At 44.7% G+C, this 18,921-nt stretch overlaps 1 protein-coding gene across 5 annotated transcripts in view; it reads right to left on the bottom strand.

The window, feature by feature from the left end:
• The window catches only part of tbc1d14 (TBC1 domain family, member 14), a 29,761-nt gene that overhangs the window by 8,908 nt on the left and 1,932 nt on the right, over nucleotides 1-18,921 (bottom strand). The window contains exons 3-14 of one of the 5 annotated variants that reach the window (XM_046852578.1): nucleotides 17,685-17,873; nucleotides 16,493-16,877; nucleotides 16,284-16,398; nucleotides 8,180-8,286; nucleotides 7,954-8,036; nucleotides 7,688-7,805; nucleotides 6,143-6,249; nucleotides 4,386-4,472; nucleotides 3,608-3,696; nucleotides 3,223-3,294; nucleotides 2,971-3,099; nucleotides 399-508 (exon numbers count right to left, since the gene is read on the bottom strand). In XM_046852578.1, the coding sequence (XP_046708534.1) occupies nucleotides 399-508; nucleotides 2,971-3,099; nucleotides 3,223-3,294; nucleotides 3,608-3,696; nucleotides 4,386-4,472; nucleotides 6,143-6,249; nucleotides 7,688-7,805; nucleotides 7,954-8,036; nucleotides 8,180-8,286; nucleotides 16,284-16,398; nucleotides 16,493-16,877; nucleotides 17,685-17,873 (1,591 nt within the window). Of the gene's footprint in view, nucleotides 1-398; nucleotides 509-2,970; nucleotides 3,100-3,222; nucleotides 3,295-3,607; nucleotides 3,697-4,385; nucleotides 4,473-6,142; nucleotides 6,250-7,687; nucleotides 7,806-7,953; nucleotides 8,037-8,179; nucleotides 8,287-12,215; nucleotides 12,564-13,515; nucleotides 13,630-13,725; nucleotides 14,111-14,924; nucleotides 15,130-16,283; nucleotides 16,399-16,492; nucleotides 16,878-17,684; nucleotides 17,874-18,921 lie in introns of those variants that run through there. The other 4 variants (XM_046852579.1, XM_046852582.1, XM_046852580.1 and 1 more) reach the window with 4 other exon arrangements.

The following is an 18,921-nucleotide window of genomic DNA, read 5'->3' as shown; positions in this document are numbered from 1 at the left end:
TGAGAGCGGGTGAATCTTTGGGCTGATGCAGAGTCAAGTCTTATGGTGCCAGAAATAGAGACTTTTGTCAGGAATGTAATTCCACAGTGTCTGAAGGTGAAGGGATGTGTGAGAATGCTGGCTCAGCAGTGCAAATGCAATGAGAGCGTAGTGCAGCACCACGGCTTTATGGCTTCGAAGCGTGACGTGTGTGTGGTGCAGGTGATAAAGCGTTCGACGTCAGGCCGTTTTTCAGGAACGCCACCGTGAGAAAACAACAAAACCCCGGGAATGAGTCATTTTAGCATAGAACTGTTTACACAGCGGTGGAGGTGAAACCGCAAGAGCGCTACAACATCTGCATTATATCATTGTTACTGAAAACGAGCAGGACGGAGACGAGGAGGGAGTGCACATACCAGTCGATGAGATAAATATCAGGCGTCAGGTTGTTACTCTTGAAATGTGCAAACAGCTTCGGTAGGTTGTCTTCAAAAAACACTTCAAATGCAGCAAAGTACGTCAGCATCTGAGAGAAAAAGAACCCCAGAACATCACGTGAATGAGACCTTCTCATTTTTTATTTATTCCTGACATTCGGACCCAAAAGTGCGACCTTACAATGAAATCTTCATCATACACTTTATGGACAAACTGGCATGGGCACCTGACCAAAGATTTATGCTTTTTAAACATCTCATTGCATATTCAGTTCCTATTCCCTGTTATAATAAGCTCCAATCTTCTGAGATGCTCCACTAAATTTTGTGGAGATTTATCTGAGAGTTCATTCAGCCAACAAGTCAGGTACTGGTGTAGGTGAGGTGAGGAGGCCTGGGTTCCACTTTAACCAATGGAAAGCAGTTCTCACAGAGGCATTGTTTGGATCTCCTGGTTCAAGTGAGGGGAAAAAAACACTGAATATCTAAAGCCATCGAACATTAAGACAGACAGACAGGCAGACAGACAGACAGCTATATAAATACCTAAACAGATTGTTAGACACACACACACACACACACAATTAGACAGACAGATATAAACAAATAGACAGACAGACAGACAGACATTTAGAGAAAGACAGACAGGTATCAAATCAGATAAAGATATAGTTAGACAGATATCTAAATAGAAAGATATTTAGACAGCCAGATAGACATTTAGATAAACAGACAGATATACAGAGACATACAGATAGATATTGAAACAGATAGAGAGACAAACAGAAAGACAGATAGTTAGACAGACAGGCAGAAAGATACCTAGACAGATAGTTAGACAGAGAGATATTTAGACATACAGACAGATAGATATCTAAACAGACAGACAGAGACAGATCTAGACAGGTACATTATATTGCCAAAAGTATTTGCTCATCTGCCTTCACATGTAAATGAACTTAAGTAACATGTGATTCTTAATCCATAAGGTTTAATATGATGTTGGACTCTTCTGAGAAGGTTTTCCACAAGCTTTAGGAGTGTGTTCATGGGAATTTTTAACCGTTCTTCCAGAAGCACATTTTTTGAGGTCAGACACTGATACTGGACGAGAAGGTCTGGATCACAGTCTCCGCTCTAGTTCATCCCAAAGGTGTTCTATCAGGTTTGGGTCAGGACTCTGTGCAGGCCAGTCAAGGTCTTCCACACCAAACTCACTCCTCCATGTCTTTATGGATCTTGCTTTGTGCACTGGTGTGCAGTGGTGTTGGAACAGGAACGGGTTGTTGGGAGAATTAAAGTGTCCAAAAAGAGTCCTTTCACTGGAACTAAGGGTCCGAGCCCAACTCCTGAAAAACATCCCCACATCATAATCCCCCTCCACCAAACTTTACACTTGGCACAATGCAGTCAGACGAGTAGCGTTCTCCTGGGACCTGCTAAACCCACACCCGTCTACCGGTTACCAGACAGTGAAGCGTGATTAGTCACTCCAGAGAACACGTCTCCACTCGTGTTTTACACCACTGCATCCGATGCTGCGCATTTGGTGATGTAAGGCTTAGATGCAGCTGCTCGACCATGGACCCCCAGTCCATGAAGCTCTGCGCACTGTTCCTCAGCTAATTCGTAAGGCCACATGAAGGTTTGGAGGTCTGTAGCTATTGATTCTGCAGAAAGTTGGTGTCCTCTGTGCACTACGTGTCTCAGCATCTGCTGACCTGCTCTGTGGTTTTACGTGGCTGAGTCTCTGTCGTTCTCAATCGCTTCCACTTTGTTATAATAACAACAGTTGACTGTGGAATATTTAGTAGTGAGGAAATTTCACGACTGGACTTATTGCACTGGTGACTTCCTGTCACAGTACCACGCTGGAATTCACTGAGCTCCTGAGAGCCACACATTCTTTCACTAATGTTTGTAGAAGCGTCTGCATGCCCAGGTGATGATTTTATACGCCTGTAACAATGGAGGTGACTGGAACACCTGAATTCAGTGATCTGGATGAGTGACTGAATACTTTTGGCAATAAAGAGTAGGTTGAGAGACAGATATATACATAGACATACAGACAGACAGACATATCTAGACAGATATCTAGACAGACAGGGGGGCAGACAAGGAGACAGACAGGGGGACAGACAAATCTAGACAGATATCTAGACAGACAGGGAGACAGACATATCTAGACAGATATCTAGACAGACAGGGAGACAGACAGGAAGACAGACATATCTAGACAGATATCTAGACAGACAGGGAGACAGACAGGGGGACAGACAGGGGACAGACAGGGGGACAGACATATCTAGACAGACAGCGGGACAGACAGGAAGGCAGACATATCTAGACAGATATCTAGACAGACAGGGGGACAGACAGGGGGACAGACAGGGGGACAGACATATCTAGACAGACAGGGGGACAGACAGGAAGGCAGACATATCTAGACAGATATCTAAACAGACAGGGGACAGACAGAGAGACAGACAGAGAGAAACAGACAGAGAGACAGACAGAGAGACAGACAGATAAGGAGATAAAGACTCACGAGGCTGTGGTCCACTCTGTAGAAGGCCATCTGACATGGTTTGTTCAGCAGGTTGGCAAAAGCGATGAAGGCATCAGCGGTGTTCATGTTCAAGATTAACACTGCAGCAATGAACGACATTCCCTGTACCTACACACACACACACACACACACACAAACACACACACACACTTATATATAACTCCTGCTCACCACCACAAAGACCTGAAACACAACAGGCAGTGTGTGTGTGTGTGTGTTGCAGTAACGTACGTATCCCATGTCAGGCCTGTAACAGGTATAAGCTCCCAGAATGCTGTGCAGCACGTCATGATAAGGGCCTCCCTGTTTAGAACAAACACACATGAGGAATTGATCTGCTCCTGTAACTTCCCAGTTCTGCGATCTGATTGGTCAGCGGGTGTTGCTTGGTTTTCTACACTGCAGAAATCTGTACGAGATGTTTATTTAACATTAGTAAACGCAACGCTCCTCGATACGTTCTTCAGAGAGCCTCCTGATCATCTGCATCGCTGCGTGAACATCTCAGATCAGAAGATCCTACAGAGGATCATCAGGGCGTCTCTGCCCCGACATTTATTTATGTTTAAATTTTTATATTGCTATCGTCATAGTCTAACCATTTTATATTTATTACCTTCTGGAATATGCAGAGACTGGGGAAAGTTCTGGAGATGTCCAGCTTTATCAGCTCCAAACTCGCCTCACGATCAGCGTGAGACACATCTATTAAAAAAAAGAGGAACAAATTTATTTAAATACACATAAGAACAGATCATATAGAAATAAACGTAAATGTCAATTAAATAGTAATCAATATTCTTCTTCATCTTTCACCTGCTCCCATTAGGGGTCTCCACAGCGGATCATCCGTCTCCATACCCCCCCTGTCCTCTACATCTGCCTCTTTCACACCAACTACCTGCATGTCTTCCCTCACCACATACATAAACCTCCTCCTTGACCTTCCTCTTTTCCTCCTTTCTGGTGTCTCCATCCTCAGCATTCTCCTACTGATATACCCCATGTCCCTCCTCTGCACATGTCCAAACCATCTCAATCTCACCTCCCTCACCTTGTCTCCAAAACGTCCTACATGCGCTGTCCCTCTAATAAACTCATTTCTAATCCTGTCCATCGTCGTCACTCCCAACGAACATCTCAAAGAAAGAAAGAAAGAGTCAGACAGACAGAAGGAAAGACAGAAGGAAAAGCAGAATGAATAGCAGAGGGAAGGGAGGAAGAAAGGAAGGGCAGTGACCCGGGGGGGAGTGGCAGAGACGGGGGGAGTGGCTGTGTGGGGAAATGACCTTGATGTGACCTGATTTACAGTCAGTCTTCCTGCTGTTCTACAGAATTAATCAGCAGCTTCTGACCAATCACAGCTCAGCACTCAACAGTGTGAAGATTCTCACCTCCTGTCTCACCTTCTGCTGCAGTTACTGACTGAGGTGAAGCGCTCCATTTCTCCTTCGCCCTCGCCAAGCAGATGTCGTACAGCTCTGCTCTCACACACACACACACACACACACACACACACTTATAGAAATATGTCTCTATTTATTAATTTAAGCAGAATTATTGTTAATGATTATTAGAATTGATATATAGACTGTAGATAATAAACGGTTGTAATTGATGTATAAATCCAGTGAGAAGTTTAGACACTCCGTCTCCTTCAGTACTTTTACTCATAAAAAACACACCCAATAATCCAGCAGGTTTTATATTTCCATTTCTCTCATTTCATTTTCTCTCCTCAGCCTCATGAGGTCGTCACCTGAATGCATTTCCCACAAGAGTTCCCAGAGGTGTTTAGTGCTTGTTGGCTGCTTGTCCTTCACTCTCTGTTCTTCACCTGGGTTTAGATCGGGTGAATGTGAAGAGCAGGTCATATAATGCAGAACTCCATCACTCTCCTTGGGCAAACAGCTCTTCCAGAACCTGGAGGTGTGTTTGGGGTCATTGTCCTGTTTGGAAAATAAATGATGGTCCTACTAAGTGCACACGATGGGACGGCACGTCACTGCGAAATGCTGGTTTAGTGTGACCTCAATTTCCAACAGCAAAGCACCTCCACACGTCACACTTTCTTCACCAAGCTTCACAGTGGCAACCAGAACGTCAGGAACTGCCTGTTCACCCTCTGTACGTCAAACACACGGTGCTTAGAGCCAAACATCTCACAGTTAAACTCATCAGACCAAAGGACACTGAACTAATCCACTGATCTAGAGTCCATTTGTTGTGTATCCTAATTCGAGCGAGTCTCTTCTGCTTGTTGGTCTTCTGAAGTAATGGTTTCTTTGCGGCAACTCAACAACGAAGGCCTGACTCACACAGTCTCTTCTAAACAGTGGATGCTGAAATACATCTTTCACTTTAGAAGCATTGGCAGTTTCTGAAGTTCATTCTAATAAACTTTCCTCTGCAGCAGAGGTAGCTCTTGATCTTCCTTTCAGGGTTTCATCATAGCGTTTGATCATAGCATAGCATTGATGATAGCATTGATGATTTTGGAGACCGCACTTGCACATTTAAAGTTCTTGAGAAGTTTAAGATTGACTGATCTTCATTTCCTAAAGTAATGATGGATCTTTTCTCTTTCTTTAACTGAGTGTTTCTGGCCATAATAAAGATTTGTGCAGTAGTTCTAGTAGCACTAATGGGGATTTTGAGTCCGTACTCACACAGATTCTCTAAAGCTCTATAAGAAAGTAAGAAAAGACACAAAAGACTCTTGATAAGACGTCCCTGTGACCTGAAACCCATTCCAGGTTACGACCTCGTGAATCTGATGAACTGGCAACAAAGCTACATAGAGCTACTTTGGACAATCAGAAATATAAAGCATATTATGAGTTCTTTTACACGTATTCTGTTAATACTGAATTCCAGATGTGTTCTTTCATAGTTTGGGGTTTTTAGTATTAATGTTGAAAATAATACAAATAAAGAGAAGTTGGCTGTCCCAATACTTTTGGCATTCAGTACAAAATACAAAAAAAACCTATGAAAAAGAAACAGTAACCAGTGAAATAGTGATAGAAACCCGCCCTCTGGTGGTAAATTAGAGTAATACATTCATGCACACACACAAAAACATACACAAACAAACACACACATATACACACACACACACACACACACACACACACACACACAAACACACCATGTGTAATGTTGAGCTCGTTGCCAATAGCGAGGGCCCACACTCGTCCTCTTACACTGGGAGGAATTCCCTGCCACCACAAATCCCTCACTCGCTTAGAGCTACACCTGAGAGAGAGAGAGAGAGAGAGAGAGAGAGAGAGAGAGAGAGAGAGAGAGAGAGAGAGAGAGAGATTATTCAGATATGAACCGTATAAAGTTGATTTATTTTAGTAATTCAATAGAAGAAGTGAAACTGGTATATAGATTCACACACACACACACACACACACACACACACACACACACACACACACACACACAGATGTACTTCAACTGTTTATTTCTTTTCATTTTGATGATTTTGGCTCACAATTAACAAAAATGTCTGTACTCAATACTTGGTCGCGGCTCCTTTTGCTTTAATTACTTCCTCAATTGGGCGTGACATGGAGGTGATCAGACTATGGCATGGAGGAGATCAGACTGTGGCATGGAGGTGATCAGACTGTGGCATGGAGGTGATCAGACTGTGGCATGGAGATCAGACTGTGGCATGGAGGTGATCAGACTGTGGCATGGAGGAGATCAGACTGTGGCATGGAGGAGATCAGACTGTGGCATGGAGGTGATCAGACTGTGGCATGGAGGAGATCAGACTGTGGCATGGAGTGATCAGACTGTGGCATGGAGGAGATCAGACTGTGGCATGGAGTGATCAGACTGTGGCATGGAGGAGATCAGACTGTGGCATGGAGTGATCAGACTGTGGCATGGAGGAGATCAGACTGTGGCATGGAGGAGATCAGACTGTGGCATGGAGGAGATCAGACTATGGCATGGAGGTGATCAGACTGTGGCATGGAGGTGATCAGACTGTGGCATGGAGGAGATCAGACTGTGGCATGGAGGAGATCAGACTGTGGCATGGAGGTGATCAGACTGTGGCATGGAAGTGATCAGACTGTGTCCCACTAAGCAACAGTCCAGTCCTGTTTGTCCTTTGTCCAGGTAAGACACCTCTGATGTTGTCTCTGATTTGACACGAGGAACGAGTCAGTTGAAGCCCATGGAGACGTCTGTATGTGGAGGCTCCTGAAGCACTGACTCCAGCTGCAGTCCACTCTTTGTGAAACTCCACAAACTCTTGAATGAGCTTCGTTTCATCTTTTTCTACCACATGTTTTCCTTCCATTCAACTTTACATGCATGTGCTTGGATCCAGCAGTCTGTGAACAGCAGCTTCTTCAGCGATGATCTTTTGTGTCTCACCCTCCATGTGCAGGGGGTCAATGAACTGTCGAGTCAGCAGTCTTTCCCCATGATTGTGGAGCCTGAACCAGACTGAGACACTATTTAAGGACTCTGAGCAGGTGTTTGGAGTTAATAAGCTGATTAGAGTGAGACATCACGAGACTCGAATGTTAAACTTTTTCACAATTTTCTCATGTGTATGCATGAGTATATATATATATATATATATATATATATATATATATATATATATATATATGTGTGTGTGTGTGTGTGAGAGTGTGAGTGTGAGTGTGTGTGTGCACGCGCATACACGCTGTTCCAGTTAGGCAGGATCTCCTGACTCCAGGTGAGTGCTGCGTTGCCGATACTCTCCTCTAATCGTACTCTCTCCTCCAACTGCCTCCTCCTCTTCTGAGCCTCCTTCAGCTCTACACACACACACACACACACACACACACACACACACACACACACACACACACACACAATGAGAGATGTTCAGAATGCATACAAACACACAAACAACGAATAACATGTTCAAAATGCGTGCACACACACACACACACACACACACACCTCGCTTCTTGGCCTGAGCCACCATCTCTTCATATTGCTCTCTGTGTTTCTGAGCTTCCTCTGCAGGCTTCGCTGGGAGATTCCTGTCACACACATGGGTGCCAAAACTTATGCAACAGTACAATTTGAATTGGTCGATGCTGATGGAGATAATACGGTGAATTGTGATTGGATGGTGGAGATGATGATAGTACGGCTGATTGTGATTAGACGATGGAGAACTCACGCTGGTCGGTGCTCCAGTATGAGCGCGGTGGTGGAGAGAGGCTCAAACTCCAAATGTTTCCTCACACTCTGTCTGGGAGATGCAGAACCACCAGCCTTTTCATTTTCCTAACACACACACACACACACACACACACACACACACACACACACACACACACACACACACACACACAACCTGTCATATAATCTACATTACATCCATAATACATCATATAGCATAAAAAACCCAAATAACCCTTATGACACTCATATAATTCATGTGGCCTTTATAACAGCTTATAACCATTTCAATACATTATGTATTAATAATAATAATGCCTAGTGATCCATATACCCATCCTCATGTATTCCTAAACACAATCCAGACAGAGCTCTGGAAAGCTTTGTATCAGTTCATATGATATTCATAACACCTTATAACACCCTGCATAGCACCAGTATGGCATTTAATACGCCCAGTGTAAACCATATATCATCGAAAATACCTCCCATGATCCATACGCCACACCACACCTCCCGAACACCATCTATTACAGTTATAATGAGTCATACAGTCTTTATAACATCTATTAGTCCTAGATACATAATCCATAAAGACCTTATAGCATCATATCCTTTCATATATGAAATGAATAACCCCTTATGATGCCCCGTATCAAAAATCCAATTCCTAAAACAATCCATCCAGCAGCTATTAGCTTTCACATGAGCTACATAGCATGTATGACCCCTCATTTAAAAAGTGACCTTTATCAAGCCTTAAGGTCCATATGATCTCTCTAGATAAAATCCAGACAGCCATGATGACTGCTTATAACATCAAATCTGCTCATATGGTGTGCACTGCATGTCATGTGACTCTATAGACCATTAATAAAACAACTCTAGCACCTCATGCAGCATCCGGTGTGTAGCGTTGCAGCGCATCCGTGTGCCGCGCAATTTGTATTCAACTTTGATCCGTGTACAATATATAATGCTTCATAGAGCTATAAATTACATATATAGTGTTTATAAGCACTTGTGTCACCTATATGCATACATTATATTATACAGGTAATAGTTATGTGTATTGCATCATTCAAACTAAGAGTATGTGGTTAACTTGACAAGTTGTGGAACATTCTCACACACACACACACACACACACACACACACACACACACACACACACACACGGCTGCCCCAGTTTTCATTGTGTGTAGGGACACGTTGTGTTTGAGCTCCTTAGTGTTGTATTTCTCTGCATAGTAAATAATTCAGAGGCAGGCTGGAGTTTCAGTTGCTTATCAGAAGCGGAAACTTAGCCAGCAAAAAAACACACACACACACACACACACACACACACACACACACTTTCTCCTTAAGGCTAACCTCAGGATGGAACCTCAGGGTGTCGTTCTCCGATACACAACACTAACGGCAGCAAGTGATAGAGTTTTAGTGTGTGTGGCTGTGAGTGCACTAGTGACACCTTCTCCAGAATGGCTTACATGCTGAGCCGTTGATGGTTAAGGGCCTTGCTCAAGGGCCCAAAAGAGGTGTGTGCATGCTAGGCTAAAAACAAACCCTAGCTTGTCTGTCTTCATTCTTCTACCAAACATCTGCTCGCTGTTTGATGAAGCTCTATGTAATTTATGTAGCACCAGGGTTCGGGAGTAGCGTTTGACTGCGTGCTGAGTCAGCTATATATTGTTGAAATGTCAATAAAAGCTTCGACTTGTTTTGACTCGACTTTATCCAGCGTCCAATGCCTTAACCACTGAGCTAGCACCTCCTCCCTGGATGGAGCCTGCTTGAAGCCATATAGGAATAGAAAAGGGAAACCTGTTCCCACCAAGTTAAAAGTGTATCATCGTCCAAAATTTCTCTGTGTTGGACTTGATGATGTGGAGCTTGCTGCAGCTGCTCGGTCAGGGAAAAACCCATCCCACGAAGCTCTCACAACCGATGTGATATGTGCCGATATTAATCCCTGTGGAAGTTTGGAACTCCTCAGCACTTGGTGATCCTTGTCTGCGACTTTCCCTGCTCTTCTGCTGATCTTCTCCTCGTCCTAAACGCGTCCACTTTCCGATAATACCGCTTACGGTTAACTGGAATGTCCAGCAGGGATGAAATTTCACCAGCTGACTACAAGGTGGCACAGGTCCACACCGAATTTCACTGATCTCTGAAGTACACCGTTTTGTGGATCTGGTGCCGAGGATCGGGCACAAAAAAGGTCAGTGTTCCCGGGATCCATACTTTAGTCTGTATTGAGCGTCCAAACCGCAAATGTGTAGTGCAGTAACAGTCTCCTGTAACTGTCCAATGGAGTCCACTGTGGACTTGCACTGCAGCGTCTACACCAGAGGAGTGCTGCATCAGAAACCAATTACTGTACCCAGTGTCCACCCAGTCCACTGTGTCCATTGCTTAATCTGTATTTTAACATCCATCGTGTAATTGCATGGACTGGTACCCACTAGTACCCCACACTTGTACCATGGAGTCCACCCCCAAAACTGTCCTGCTACATTCATCCTGTAGGTGCTGTGTACACACGTGTAGAGTGTGAAATTGTGGTGTACACTGCGCTACTGTGCCCACCATGTTTTTACTGTTTTTTACTGTTGTCGTCTCCAGCTCTGTAATTTATGGATCAAATGTACAACTGGACTTCAGTGTCCAACATGTTATTTCTGTCCTATCGATTATTGTTTTCACTATTTCACGGTCATGTCCATCTAATTACTCTTGTGTCTACTCTGTTGCCATTGTGTCCTCCTTGTTATTTTCATGTCCACCCTTTAACTGTTGTGTCCACACATCGTCATGTCATGTGCAGCAACTGGTGACTCAGTTGTAAAGATGTTGGACTTCTGATTGAAAGGTCATGAGTTCAGATCCCAGCACTACCAGGCTGCCACTGCTGGGCCTTTGACAGGGCCCTCAACCCCTTAACTGTCCAAACTATAACTGTCATGTCCACACTTTAACGGTCATGTCCACCTTTTAATTGCCATGTCCAGCTTTTAACTGTCATGTCCACACTTTAACTGTGATGTCCACCCTTTTATGCTCTTGTCCATCCCTTAACTGTCATGTCTACCTTTAACTGTCATGTCCACCTTTAACTGTCATGTCCACCCCTTAACTGCCATGTGCACCATATCCTGGATCAGTCCACTCTGTTACACACAATATTAGTCATGTTACGAGGAACACAAACTGGCTCTATTCAGAAACGAAAACCTGAACCTGTGTGCTGTTTTGTGCTGGTGAGGTTTGAAACAGGAGACATGGTCCATTAAACTGTCAGCACACTGTGAGTGTATCATCAAAAGCTCTGAGAGAGAGGCAGAGCGAGAGCCACAGAGACGTCAGTAATATAAATTAAACAAACAACATATAAAGGATCTATATTACTTTCATTCTAAACAAATAAATCTAATTTCAAATTCCTCATAAAGATGAAACATTTTCCTAATAATCAATCATTTCCCATTGTGTGCAATAGGGGGCGCCTGAAGATCCAGCACTGCCCGGAACATCTAACATTCTCCTTCAAACCATTCTGACTTTTTACGTACCTGTATATACACGAACGCTTTAAAAATTGTAATCCGTTTCTTGTAAAAACCTTTGCAGAACAAGTCGTCACTTATGTTATAGTAGCTATAAACTAACACCTCTAACTGTTACACAGCGCTGAGAGTTTTATTCCCTCACATGAAAAGACGTCTCTCTCGCTAGTTCGCTTTGTTAGCATAATGCTTCCTACATTAGCTGCTTTAACAGGAACACACACGGAGTCACTTCCTGGATCAAGGAAGCTCTTAAATAGAAACACACACACACACACACACACACACACACACACACACACACACACACACACACACACACGCCTCTTATTGGTTTACATTATGATCTGATGTCACACACACATATCCCAGTGTGTTGCATTATGGGCAGTGACGGGCCCCTCACTGGAGTTAATAAAGTGTATGCGCACACACACACACACACACACACACACACACACTTACCATGAACGCGACAGTGCTGATGATGAGTTCAGCGTTTCAGTCCCCATAATCCATCATGGACGATTCGTGATCTCACACACACACACACACACACACACACACACACACACACACACACACACACACAAAACAACCCTATAATCACACACCTCACACACACACACACACACACACACACACACGTCTAGCTTTCTCCACACACTCAGGACAAAGTGGAGGACGATGATGTGAGGAAAGAGGACAGGACACGCCCACGCTGACATCATACTGCATCTCTCTCTCTCTCTCTCTCTCTCGCTTTATCTATCTCTCTTCATCACTGCTTTCCTGGTCTCTCAGTCCATCTCTCTCTCTCTCTCTCTCTCTCTCTCTCTCTCTCTCACCTTGTTTTCCATCTACTTCATCAGTCCCCATTTCTCTGCTCTCTATTTTGCACTCCATTTCTCAACTATTTCACAAGCTTGATCTCTCTCTCTCTCTGTCTCTTTTTGCTGTCTTCCATTATTCTTTTCTTTCTCCCTCTCTCTGTCTCTCTCATAATCTCACTTTCCTTCTTTCTGTCTATTCCTCTCTTTTCCATCCATTCTATCTATTGTTCTTTTAAATTCCATTGGCACACATTTACACTCCCTTTCTCTCCAATTTCACTGCTTTGTCTCTCGTCCTTTTCTTCTCTCCGTCTCATATACTTCTCTCTCTCTCTCTCTCTCTCTCTCTCTCTCTCTCACACACACACACACACACACACACACACACACACACACACACACACACACACACACACACACACAGAGTATGACAGGGTGTGAATTATACAGAATGTATGTGTAAGGTGTGTGAGTGTGTTAGTCAGTACTGCGGTTCTCTGACTCACTCGTTTGTCTCCAGTCTTCATTCAGCTCTAATAAATCCTGAGTAGACGAGACACGTCTCAATCCTTTTATAAATCCTCCCTCGTCTACTTCCCCTAACTCATATTCCTCCATCATAATCCCTCCATCATAATCCCTCCATCACAATCCCTCCATCATATTCCCTCCATCATAATCCCTCCATCATATTCCTTCCATCATAATCCCTCCATCATAATCCCTCCATCACAATCCCTCCATCATATTCCATTCACACATGTATCCAGTTCAGCAGGGTATAGGATCAACACCCTGAAGCTCCACCTCTTTTTAAACTGATTCACTAACCGGCCAATCTTGTATCCTGCATGAATGATGAGTGGGCGTGGCTTTTTTGTGTTTTGGAATGTGAAGCAGAAGTCTCGCCCATAATCTCTGGAAAACCGTACCTTTAGAAATTGTTGGGTGTGTTTGGGAGAATCTCTGCTGAACAGCTTGAAGCTCGGTTCAGGCGAGCACTTGGACTTGTGTTCATGTCCTTCGGCTTCTTCGAGAACAATCTTCTGTGGAACGACAAGGAAGGGGGCGTGGCCTATTGAGTTTTTTTTTTTTTTACATGTCTTTAATTGGATTTTGGACAGCATGATAGAAACGTGTACCTGTTAAAGAAGCTGACAATCGGACTCTCCTTCCTCGGCGCTCCCTCGCCGTGCCACGCGAGATCCCCGTGTTTGCTGTTTGTGGGTGGGGCTTGAGAGAACCCCGAGAAGTCGCTAAAGTCGTGGAAATCGACCACAGCACTCGAGTCCGACGTCACCACAAAATCTCCGGGTGTGTCCTCGTTGCCGAGCGACAGTGTCGCTGAGAAGTCCGTGCTCAGGCTAGAGGTGCTGCAGACAGAGGTGGAGTCTCGGTAGGTCAAAGCCCCGCCCCTGACCGGAGCCTGGCTGGAAGCGCCGCCTTCGCCTATGGTCTCTAGCTTCAGCGTAGCGGGAGTGTCTCGCCTCGGACCTGATGCTTCAGCGCCATGTGACTCGTCAGTCACTGCAAACACAAACCAGGAGTCACGGACGAGGAGAGACAAAAAGACCCTCATGGAGCACCTATGTTTTCCACCCATATGCGGTTCTTCACCAAACTGTTACCCCAAAGTTGGAGGCACACAATTGTGATGCATGAAATTTTCCTCCTCCAGCATGACCAGAAAGACAGCTACATGAAGATATATTTTCCATGGTTAGGAGTGGAAGGTCTCCTGCCAAAGAGCTCTGACCCTCAACCCTACTAATGGTACCAACCTTCATAAGCTCTGCTCATGGAAGAACTAGAACCAACAGGTCATAACCTGATGTCCCCTGAGAGATCTCAAGGAGCGGTGAGGGACCTGAGAAACTAATCCCCACATCACATGTTCACTTCTACACATGAATATAAAGTGTACAATGTTCCAGGAAATCATCATCAGGAAAGTACGGATGTGATCTGATGCCAAAATAGATCAAAAAGATATAGAATAAATCAAAGGGCAGAATTTCTTAATTAGCTTCATTTCAGGAAGAAACAGGACTCGCCCTCTGCCCAATAACGCTTCTAATCATTCAATAAATTATTCCTCTAGATGGAGGTTCCATCAGATCCCTTCCTCGGATCTTGGCTGAGCTCCAGCTTCTCCTCAAGGAACCCGAGCTTTATATCATCTTCATTAATATTTCATTTTTATCAACACCTTGTCACAGATCCGACTTCTACCACGAGATTGTAGGATTGTACACACACACACACACACACACACACACACACACACACACACACACACACACACACACACAGAGAGAAAATAGTGTATGAAGCTCTTTACCCTCGGGTGAGCTGAGCTCCAGTGTTGGGATTCCTGAATCCTGAGACTCCACGCTGTCCTGCTCCTCCTCACCACAGGGGTGCTGCGAGGAGATCCACAGTACAGTGGTGTGGAGGTCACACATACACCATGCAGGAGATCAGGAACACCTGGCCCAGAGACAGAACCATTCTCACCAGCATGAAGACCTACAGAGAAACAGAACACCATCACACCATATACACACACCCACACTGTACACACACGACATACACACACATACACCATGTACTCACACTGTACACACACGACATACACAACACATACACCATGTACTCACACTGTGCACACGACATACACACAACACATACACCATGTACATATACACACACACACACATACACCATGTACTCACACTGTGCACACGACATACACACATACATACACCATGTACTCACACTGTACACACGACATACACACAACACATACACCATGTACTCACTGTACACACATACACCATGTGCTCACACTGTACACACACACACACACAACACATACCATGTACTCACTGTACACACGACATACACACAACACATACACATGTACTCACACTGTACACACACACATACACACACAACACATACACCATGTACTCACACTGTACACACACGACATACACACAACACATACACACATACACCATGTGCTCACACTGTACACACCGACATACACACACACATACACCATGTGCTCACACTGTACACACACGACATACACACAACACATACACCATGTACTCACACTGTGTACACACACACACATACACACACACATACACCATGTACTCACACTGTGTACACACGACATACACACAACACATACACCATGTACTCACACTGTACACACACGACATACACACAACACATACAGAATGTATGTGTAAGGTGTGTGAGTGTGTTAGTCAGCTGTTCTCTGACTCACTCGTTTGTCTCCAGTCTTCATTCAGCTCTAATAAATCCTGAGTAGACGAGACACGTCTCAATCCTTTTATAAATCCTCCCTCGTCTACTTCCCCTAACTCATATTCCCTCCATCATAATCCCTCCATCATAATCCCTCCATCATATTCCCTCCATCATAATCCCTCCATCATATTCCTTCCATCATAATCCCTCCATCACAATCCCTCCATCATATTCCATTCACACATGTATCCAGTTCAGCAGGGTATAGGATCAACACCCTGAAGCTCCACCTCTTTTTAAACTGATTCACTAACCGGCCAATCTTGTATCCTGCATGAATGATGAGTTGGCGTGGCTTTTTTGTGTTTTGGAATGTGAAGCAGAAGTCTCGCCCATAATCTCTGGAAAACCGTACCTTTAGAAATTGTTGGGTGTGTTTGGGAGAATCTCTGCTGAACAGCTTGAAGCTCGGTTCAGAGCGAGCACTTGGACTTGTGTTCATGTCCTTCGGCTTCTTCGAGAACAATCTTCTGTGGAACGACAAGGAAGGGGGCGTGGCCTATTGAGTTTTGTTTTTTTACATGTCTTTAATTGGATTTTGGACAGCATGATAGAAACGTGTACCTGTTAAAGAAGCTGACAATCGGACTCTCCTTCCTCGGCGCTCCCTCGCCGTGCCACGCGAGATCCCCGTGTTTGCTGTTTGTGGGTGGGGCTTGAGAAAACCCAGAGAAGTCGCTAAAGTCGTGGAAATCGACCACGGCACTCGAGTCCGACGTCACCACAAAATCTCCGGGTGTGTCCTCGTTGCCGAGCGACAGTGTCGCTGAGAAGTCCGTGCTCAGGCTAGAGGTGCTGCAGACGGAGGTGGAGTCTCGGTAGGTCAAAGCCCCGCCCCTGACCAGAGCCTGGCTGGAAGCTCCGCCTTCGCCTATGGTCTCTAGCTTCAGCGTAGCGGGAGTGTCTCGCCTCGGACCTGATGCTTCAGCGCCATGTGACTCGTCAGTCACTGCAAACACAAACCAGGAGTCACGGACGAGGAGAGACAAAAAGACCCTCATGGAGCACCTATGTTTTCCACCCATATGCGGTTCTTCACCAAACTGTTACCCCAAAGTTGGAGGCACACAATTGTGAAGCATGAAATTTTCCTCCTCCAGCATGACCAGAAAGACAGCTACATGAAGATATAGTTTCCATGGTTAGGAGTGGAAGGTCTCCTGCCAAAGAGCTCTGAACCTCAACCCTACTAATGGTACCAACCTTCATAAGCTCTGCTCATGGAAGAACTAGAACCAACAGGTCATAACCTGATGTCCCCTGAGAGATCTCAAGGAGCGGTGAGGGACCTGAGAAACTAATCCCCACATCACATGTTCACTTCTACACATGAATATAAAGTGTACAATGTTCCAGGAAATCATCATCAGGAAAATGCGGATGTGATCTGATGCCAAAATAGATCAAAAGATATAAAATAAATCAAAGGGCAGAATTTCTTAATTAGCTTCATTTCAGGAAGAAACAGGACTCGCCCTCTGCTCAATAACGCTTCTAATCATTCAATAAATTATTCCTCTAGATGGAGGTTCCATCAGATCCCTTCCTCGGATCTTGGCTGAGCTCCAGCTTCTCCTCAAGGAACCCGAGCTTTATATCATCTTCATTAATATTTCATTTTTATCAACACCTTGTCACAGATCCGACTTCTACCACGAGATTGTAGGATTGTGTACACACACACACACACACACACACACACACACACACACACACACACACACACACAGAGAAAATAGTGTATGAAGCTCTTTACCCTCGGGTGAGCTGAGCTCCAGTGTTGGGATTCCTGAGTCCTGAGACTCCACGCTGTCCTGCTCCTCCTCACCACAGGGGGTGCTGCGAGGAGATCCACAGTACAGTGGTGTGGAGGTCACACATACACCATGCAGGAGATCAGGAACACCTGGCCCAGAGACAGAACCATTCTCACCAGCATGAAGACCTACAGAGAAACAGAACACCATCACACCATATACACACACACCCACACTGTACACACACGACATACACACAACACATACACCATGTACTCACACTGTACACACACGACATACACACAACACATACACCATGTACTCACACTGTGTACACACGACATACACACAACACATACACCATGTACATATACACACAATGAACACACCATACACACACACACACACACACACATCCATACACACACACACATATACACACACACACACACACACACATATAACACACACACACAGTGTATACACACTCACAAACCTGTCCCACATCCATATCCATATCCATTCACTACAACACACACACACACACCTGTCACATACATACACACTTACTATAACACACACACACACACACACACACACAGACACACACACACACACACATATACACACACACACACACCTCATACACACTCACTATAACACACACCTGTCACATCCATACACACTCACTATAACACACACACACACACACACACACACACACACACACACACACACTATAACACACCTGTCACATCCATACACACACACACACACACACACGCCTGTCACATCCATACACACACACACACATCCATACACTCACTATACACACACACCAATGCACTCACTATAACACACACCTGTCACAGCCACACACACTCACTATACACACCTGTCACATACACACACACCACACACACACACTATAACACACACACACATACACACACACCCATGCACACACACACACACACACACACACACACACACACACACACACACACCATGCACTCACTATAACACACACACACACACACACACACACACACACACACACACACACACACACACACACACCCATGCACTCACTATAACACACACCTGTCACAGCCACACACACTCACTATAATACACACACACACACACACACACTGTCACACACACACACTATAACACACACTGTCACATCCACACACACACACACACACACACACACACACCTGTCACATCCAT

This window comes from Silurus meridionalis, chromosome 6 (genome assembly GCF_014805685.1).
Source record: "Silurus meridionalis isolate SWU-2019-XX chromosome 6, ASM1480568v1, whole genome shotgun sequence".
In the NCBI taxonomy this organism is placed as follows: Eukaryota; Metazoa; Chordata; class Actinopteri; order Siluriformes; family Siluridae; genus Silurus; species Silurus meridionalis.
This window is presented reverse-complemented; position numbering and strand designations above follow the sequence as displayed.